The sequence below is a fragment of the Nannospalax galili genome, unplaced genomic scaffold (assembly GCF_000622305.1).
Source record: "Nannospalax galili isolate Female #2095 unplaced genomic scaffold, S.galili_v1.0 scaffold238, whole genome shotgun sequence".
NCBI lineage: Eukaryota > Metazoa > Chordata > Mammalia > Rodentia > Spalacidae > Nannospalax > Nannospalax galili.
This window is the reverse complement of record NW_008341888.1, coordinates 1347226-1355767: the sequence shown is the minus strand read 5'-3', so window position 1 is coordinate 1355767 and position 8542 is coordinate 1347226. Positions and strand designations below refer to the sequence as shown.

Below are 8542 nucleotides of genomic sequence, written 5' to 3'. Positions count from 1 at the left end.
AGTATGTGGGGTTTGATGAAAGTGGGGGTCCTAGGTTGCTAGGTGCATTGTTAGCAAGGAGTGTGTGCATAGGCAAAGCTAAGTGGCGTTCCAGATAGCTAAGATATTCTGTGCTTGCCTACCTCAGGTGAATATAAAATCACAATGGACACAACCATTAGGATATTGCTTTTTCATTCTGTGCATCATGGGTATGAATATAAAGTGTGAGTATAAATCTGAGGAACATTTGGAAAAGAAGTCTCTGACAGTGTAGTTTAAAACTTTTAACACACTGTCCAATCACATGGCAGAAGAGTAAGGGGAGACTGGAGAGAAAAGGGGAAAAAGAAGAAAAGTACTGAGATATTTGAGTGACATCTCATTAGCAGTAAGGGACAATGAAATATTTTACTTTTATTTTTTGAGACAGGGTCTTCTTGTAGCCCCAGCTGGACTGGAGCTCACTATGTAGACCAGGTTGGACTTGAACTTACAAAGATCTGCCTGCCTCTGCCTCCCAAATGCTGAGACTAAAGGCATGTGCCACCAAACCCAGCGACAATGAAATATTTTAATATTTATTAGAATCATAAAAGTTATTAAAGTGATCATACCTAGTTACTGATAAAACAAGATGGCTTTCTTGTGTACTAAACTTGAGAGTCTTGTGGTGACTTGTTTCAAGAAATGGTTCATATTACTCATAAAAGCTTTTCAAAATCACATTTTGTGATTCTATGTAGTATAATGCTGTCCTGATCATAAAGTTTCGTGCCTAAGGAATTTCCATTTATTTATTTATTTAAATTTTATTTATTATTTTTATTTTATGTGTATGCGTGTATGCCCTGCATGTAGGTAAGTGCGCCCCTGTCGTGTAATGCCCGAGGAGGTCAGAAGAGGCTGTTGAATCTCCTGGGATTGGAGTTACAGACAGTTGTTAGTTGCCATGTGGGTGCCTGGATTCGAACGGAGGTCTTCTGCAAGAACAACCAGTGGGCTTTTTTTTTTTTTTTGGTCTTTTTGAGACAGGGTCTCCCTGTAGCCCCAGCTGTCCTGGAACTCACTATGTAGACCAGGCTGGCCTTGAACTCACAGAGATCCACCTGCTTCTGCCTCCAAAGTGCTGGGACTACAGGCGTGCACCACCATGCCTGGCACAACCAGTGTTCTTAATCACTGAGCCATCTCTCCAGTCCTATTTATTTTATGTGTATGAATATTTTGCCTACATGCATATAAGTGAACCACATGCATGAAACGCCTTCTGAGGCCAGAAGAAGGTGTTGGATACCTTGGAACTGGGGTTAAGGACAAGTGTTAGACATCATGTGGGTGCTGGGAACTGAACTCAGGTTCTCTGCAAGAACAACCAGTGCTCTTAACTGCTGAGCTGTCTTTCTAGCCCCCAAGAAATTTCCATTTTTTTGGGTCAGGACCAGTTTATTATCTCTCTCTGTCTCTTTCCTCATGCACATACATACACACATAAACATGACCAACTTCTGTAATGGATATTTATTTCCTGGTTTCTAAAGCTAGTCAGTGTTAGCAAATATATAATGTACCTTTGTGCCCATATGTAGTTCTATAGAAAAGAAAGTAAAAAGCTGGGTGTGGTTGGTGGCACATACCTTTAGTCCCAGCACTTGGGAGGCAGAGGCAGGTAGACCTCTGTGAGTTCCAGGTCAGCCTGGCCTACATAGTGAGTTCTAGGCCAGCTGGGACTACAGAGAGACCCTGTCTCAAAAAGGCCAAAAATAAAATAAAATAGAAAACCAATTCAGCTATATTATTTTTTCCTCATTTCTCTATGGATACTTGAGACAAAGTATCCATAGAGAAATGGCTCTTGAGACAAGGCCAAAAAATTCCCACAAAGATAGCCTGCCTAGAGTCAAAGAGAAGACAAGTAAGTTTTCCCTGAGGTTCATTGTGGATCAGGCATGAGCTGGTTATTAGGAAGGAACATGACTCCACAGAATGACTAAGAAAACAGATGCAGAGATATTAATGAATTTATTAAAGGATATAAGACTGGAGCTTGGCCAGGTCTCTCTGAGCTGGTGGCTTTTTCACTAGGTCATCAGTGACTGCAGGAACAGGGGGGAAACTGAGAGGCAAGGTTGAAGAAACTTTAGGCCACATTTATCAGAAAGCAAATAGAGGTCTCAGTTAATTGCAGCTATATTGTGGTCAAATGATTGGCCAAATCAAGGCCTTCTGCACTCATTCATGTCAAGGTAGATGTGACCTGCATCATGGATGACTGTCTTCTAACGAGCCTGGAAACCCTGCCCCCACCATGCATCATTGGTGATGGGCATTTTCAGGCATCAGCACAGAGTGGCAGATGTTTTATTGTATGGGTGTGAGAGGAGGATTGGAGGAATTTCAGAGTCAACCCATGCATCATTTAATATGCAATGCCACATACAGCAATGCTTGCACAAAGACAGTGTGACTCTTAGCATCCATTTTAGCCAAGAGGAGATCTGAACTACTCTGAGCATCTTTTCACTCAAATTACATTTGGGCTGGGCATGGTGGTGCATGCCTTTAATCCCAGCACTCAGGAAGCAGAGGCATGTGGATCTCTGTGAATTCAAGGCCAGCCTGTTCTACATGGCCAGTTCCAGGCCAGCTGTGACTACAGGGAGACCTTGTTTGAAAAACAAACAAACAAACAAAAAAACCCAAAAAACAAATTGCACTCCAAACTGTGCTCTGGAACTAGGGCTTGCCCTTTCCTTTATTGAAGCACTATATTCAGCATGAAATGGGGAAGTAAAAGGTGGAAGGATTGATTTTTATCAAGGAATTTTCCCTTTCTGATCCCTACTGACCTAGATCAGCACATACAAACCCAAACAGATGTTACTAGTTTAATATCATCTGTTGTTTGCTACACAAATGGGATAATCTTTTTGCTTCCAAGAAATATCTGTTGTTGACAATACTTGATCTGTAAAATGCACATATGCATGCACGCACACACACGTTCACGCACGCGCGCATGCATGTGCGTGCATACATTATTCTGGATCAAGGGCAAGGAAGGGTCATGAGAGATTAAAGCTATATGTTTTAGGTTAAAAGAGGAGCTCAAGGCCTAGTAGACTTATTTACATTATAAACAATCTAAAATTTTTTATTACAAGGTTAAATAAAAGCCATTTGTCCAAAAATGTTATTCCCACATACCTAAATTAAATGAAGCTCAGAATTGCCTTCTTTGGCTCTGTTTGCTGACAATTTTGGTTACAGAAGAAAGAGTAGCAGCCTTTATTGATACAGAGAGTGCTTTGGACACAGGTTTTAGAAGTGCATGTTGGGACTGAGCATTTTAGTTTCCTTGAAGCAACTATAAACTATTTATTAGGAGAGAGAAATTTAAACTACTATCTTCTGCTTTTCTTTGCAGCAAAATCAATATGCAAAGACCTTTCCTTCAAATGTGAGCATCGAAAATGTGAAGGAATTTTTTTTCCTGTTGTAACTTGGATGCCTGGGGCTGTTAAGATGAGTAGGAACAGTCTCCTGCTTTCTCCACAACTCATGCTTATTGTAGTAGGGCTTTCTCTGCTGCCATTGGCAGAGACATATGGGTTCAGTAAATGCACACAGTATGAATTTGATATTCACCATGTATTCTGCATTTGGAAAAAGATTACGAATTTGACAGATGCCATTGGTGACATACCTAGATATACTACTCACCTCAACCTGACGCAGAACCAAATTCAAGTCCTTCCTCCTTATAGTTTCACTAAGCTGTCTGCTCTGGTGGACTTGCGACTAGAGTGGAATTTCATTTGGAAGATTGATGAAGATGCCTTCAGAGGACTTGAAAACTTGACCCTTCTGAATTTAGTAGAAAATAGGATTCAAAGTGTGAACAACTCATTTGAGGGCCTGTCTAACTTGGAGACCTTACTCCTGAGCCACAATAAGATCACTCATATTGACAAAAGAGCCTTTGTTCCTCTTGTTAAACTGAAACATTTGAGCCTATCTCGAAACTTCATTACCAATTTTTCTGTCGTTCTTGAAGCAGTTCAGCATCTTCCATGTTTGGAATACCTTGATCTTACTAACAACAGCATCATCTACTTGGACCACAGTCCCAGGTCACTGGTCTCCCTGACCAATCTGAGCCTACAGGGGAACAAACTAACAGAGTTAAACTTTTCTTCTTTCTTGCTGCCCAACCTGACCACTCTAGATGCTTCTCAGAACAGCTATCAAGTCATTCAGGATGTGTATCTGGAAACTCTGCCCCAACTCAGGAGCTTGAATCTGAGTGGGACACTGGTGAAATTGGAGATGCTTCCAGTCAAACACCTACAGAAACTAAGAGTTGTGGATCTCAGTAACCGGATGCTTAGATATGGTCACTTGAACATGAAAACTGTGTGTCACTTCCTCAGAAAACTACCCATGTTAGAGGCACTGATTTTTCAGAAAAATGCCACCAATGCAGAGGGCATTAAACATCTTGCCAAGTGTACCAGACTTTTGTTCCTTGACCTGGGCCAAAGCAGTGACTTGGTTCGCCTTAATGACAGTGAGTTTGATGCTCTGCCTAGCCTCCAAAGACTGAATTTGAACAAGTGCCACCTTTCTATTGTCAGCAATAGGACCTGGGGTTCCCTCCAGAACTTGACCATCCTAGATCTGAGCCACAACAACTTCAAAAGTTTTCCAGATTTTGCATTTTCACCCTTGAAGGGCTTGCAATCTCTCTTTCTCTCTAGAAACCCCATCACAGAACTCAATAATCTGACCTTCAGTGGTCTGTTTTCGCTGAAGGAACTCAACTTAGATGGGTGCTGGATAGTAACAATTGACAGATATTTCTTTGCTCAATTTCCAAATTTAGAGCACTTAGATCTTAGAAACAACAACATCCGGATGCTCAAGCGTGGGACCTTTGAATCTCTGAAAAAGCTTCGGGTTTTGATTCTCTCACAGAACCAGCTGCAAGTTATGGAGGAGAGTACATTTTCTGGCCTCACTTGCCTATGTCACCTTGACTTGGCATACAATAGCTTGTCAGATTTTCATGCACGTCTTTTCTGGGGCCTTGAAAATCTGGAAATTTTGAATCTTGGTTTTAATAAGATTACATATGAAACCACTAGGACCCTTCACATGCCTCCATTTAATAATCTCAAGTCTTTGAAACAACTCAACCTAGAAGGACAAAAACATGGGATTCAGGTTGTTCCAACCAACTTTTTCCAAGGGTTAAGTAGCTTGCAACAGCTACTCTTAGGAAAAAATCCCATGGTATTCCTGGATCACCTCCAATTTGATCCTCTGATTAATCTCACAAAGTTGGATACCTCAGGAACAAAGTCTGGGGACCGAAGTCTCTACTTAAATGCTTCCTTATTCAAAAGACTCAAAATACTTTGCCTTGAAAACAACCACTTAGAGTTGTTGGTTCCTGGCATGTTCTCTGGCTTGGAGAGTCTTCAGGTCTTCTCTTTAAGATTCAACAACCTGAAGGTTATTAATCAAAGCCATCTGGAGAATCTGACATCTTTGATGTTCTTTGATATCTATAGGAACAAACTTCAGTGTAACTGTGACAATATGTGGTTCAAGAATTGGTCTATGAACACAGCAGATGTCCATATCCCCTTTCTCCGGAGCTTCCCCTGTCAGCAGCCAGACAGCCACAGTTTGTTGATAGATTTTGATGATGCCATGTGTACTTTTGATTTGGCAAAGGTCTGCTTCTTCTGTTCTTTCACTCTGGTCCTCACAACCATGGTATTCTTTGCTTCCAAGATGATTTCTTCTTTGTGGTATTGGATGTACATATTTAGAGCCTGGTACCTAGCTAAATGGCACAGAACAGAGAAGGAGTTCATATATGATGCCTTTGTCTCTTTCACTGCCACTGATGAAAAGTGGGTATATAAAGAGCTTGTTCCAGCCCTAGAAGATGGCAGCAAGCCCACCTTTAAGCTCTGTCTTCACCACCGGGACTTTGAACCAGGCATTGACATCTTTGAGAACATCCAGAATGCCATCAATACAAGCCGGAAAACGTTGTGTATAGTCAGTAACCACTACCTGAACAGCGAATGGTGCCGACTTGAAGTACAGTTGGCCAGCCTGAAGATGTTCTATGAGCATGAGGATGTCATTATCTTGATCTTCTTGGAAGAGATCCCAAACTATAAACTATCCAGCTACCATCGACTCAGGAAACTTGTGAATAGACAGACATTTATCACCTGGCCAGACAGTGCTCATGAGAGGCCATTGTTCTGGGCTCGTATCAGAAATGCATTGGGCAACAAGACAGTGGAGAAAGCCAATGCACAGCTGATTGTTGCTGAGTAACTGAATGCTTATAACCTCATTCCAACCACATTATGTTGCCCAAGATAAGTGTATGCTGAGTCTGGATAAATGCACCCACTGTCCGAGGACAAAGGTGAGAGCTGATTATAACCTTGAGATCCAGGACCATTTGGACAGTGTTCATCAGGCAGGTGGAAGAGTGAAGGGGACTTCTCAGAAAACCTTCAGGAGCAGGGTCCCACTATTTGGATATGTGGAAGGAACTCTTATTTTATTGAGGAGAGGACTTGGAACACCAGTCACCTGAAATTCTGGGGAGCAGGAAGGTCCTCATATGTGCTTGAGAGCATTGCTCAGGTACTTCCTTCAAACCATTCCTGTCAAGGTAGACCACACCATACTTCTAAGAACCCTTAACAGCAGAAAAGCATGTACACATTCAGTAAGAGTGAAACAAACACAAAAGACAAAACAACAACAAATAAATAACAAAATAATAACAACAAAACAAAAAAATAAATAAGGAAAAGTAAAGGTATTACCTCCTACATCACACTGGTCTGTGATTGACGCCTGAAATATGCAGCCATTGGAGTTTTTGCACCTGTCTATGATGGCCACCCCAAACGGCCTCTCTATGAAGTCTATTTTGTCCCACCTACCTGGGGGACATTTTCTGCAACTATTATTGCTCTGATAATTCAGGAAGGCTACTTCCTCTTAAATTGATAGATCTTAACAAAGACTCTCCTTAATGCTTGTGCTCTGAGTTGCAGTACAAGCTCCCAACATTTTTCTTTTGGGAGTAAAATTTCCCAAAGAAATTTCAACAGAAACAAATGCAAAGACCAATTCATATTGCTTCCAAGACTGGCACTATAACTATGGATTGTTTTTCATTTTTTAGAGATGAGCCCTTGTTGATTGTATGTTTTCAGAGTTGGAAGGGGGGCAACTCTGGAATTAGACAAAAGTACTGTGAAGTCTTGTGGGCAGGAATTTTGTACAGGAAAAGTGCTACAGATTCCTATTTTATGAGGGACCATAAGAACCTAAAGCAGATCAGTTTATAGTTGGAGAATACTGCCCATTTCAGACTTTTCCCTGTGGGAGACGGGCTTGAGCCTAGAGTGGAAGTCCTAATGACAGCCATACAGCAAGCCTGAGGCAATGGCCTGACGCTGGAGCCATGAGGAATGCCTTGTGATTATTGCTCCATTTGGCAAGTTGTAGGGCTGACGCTTAAGGCTCACCACTCCCTAGTTGCCACCCCTTGAAATTCCAGGTTTCAGTTTATCTACAGCTTGCAGCACATGGGCATAACAACAGCCATGGACACATGATTTTCCAGAACCAGGGCTGCCCATATGTGGCATAGTCATTGCATCCTTGTCTGATTGGTCCAAGAACCCTATATAAGCTTGTAAATTCCTCAATAAAATAGATTTGCGCCACTGAACCTAGTCTCCTGTGTCTGAATGCGGCTCCACTGACACAGTCTCCTCACCAGCCCTGGGGTCCAGGATCGGGTGGCAGCAGCACCGACTGTGAAGGCGGACCAGCTGGCCAGCTGCATTTCCCCAGGAAGACTTTCTCCTTAGCTGCTGGCTTACTTTTCTAGTTGCCACCTTATCTGAAAGATTCCAGGGGTAGCTTGTTGAGGAGGAAACCTGATGGACAGAGTTTTTACTAAGTGGGGTAACCAAGTGTCTACTTCAATAGGACCTAGGGCCTCCCTGCCCTGGTAACCTGGTGTAAAAAGGGCATCCTAAGCAAATCCTGTCCTTTCTACTATTTATGTCAAAATTTTGTCCCCTCTCCCCCTTTTTTGAGATAGGGTCTTGTTATGAAGTTCAGTCCTGGAATTCATGATCCTCCTGCATCAGCCTCACAATTTCTAGGATGAGGGTATGTACCACCATCACCTCCATCTTAGCCTCTAGTATTTTTAATTTTTTTTTATTCATTTACTTTTATTTTATATGTATGACTGTTTTACCTACAAATGTGTTTTACCTCCTGTGTTGCACAGTCACCATGGAGGCCAGAAGATGACGTTGGATCCCTGGAACTGGAGTTATAGACCACTGTAGACCACTGTTAACCACCATGTAAGTGCTGGGAACTGAACCCAGGTCCTCTGCAAGAGCAGCTAGTGCTCTTAACTGCTGAGCCATCTCACCATCCCAGCCTCTAGTATTTTTATATATAATGAAAAGCATTGGGACAGATTCCCAGT

The 8542-nt window shown here is 42.0% G+C and overlaps 1 protein-coding gene across 1 annotated transcript; it reads left to right on the top strand.

Moving 5' to 3' along the window:
- Positions 1–1827: 1827 nt before the first annotated feature.
- On the top strand, positions 1828–7617 carry LOC103737851 (toll-like receptor 13). The gene is made up of 2 exons (XM_008837684.2): positions 1828–1894; positions 3407–7617. The coding sequence occupies exons 1-2, from the start codon at positions 1828–1830 to the stop codon at positions 6340–6342; spliced, it is 3003 nt and encodes a 1000-aa protein (XP_008835906.1). The 3' UTR covers positions 6343–7617.
- Positions 7618–8542: the final 925 nt, after the last annotated feature.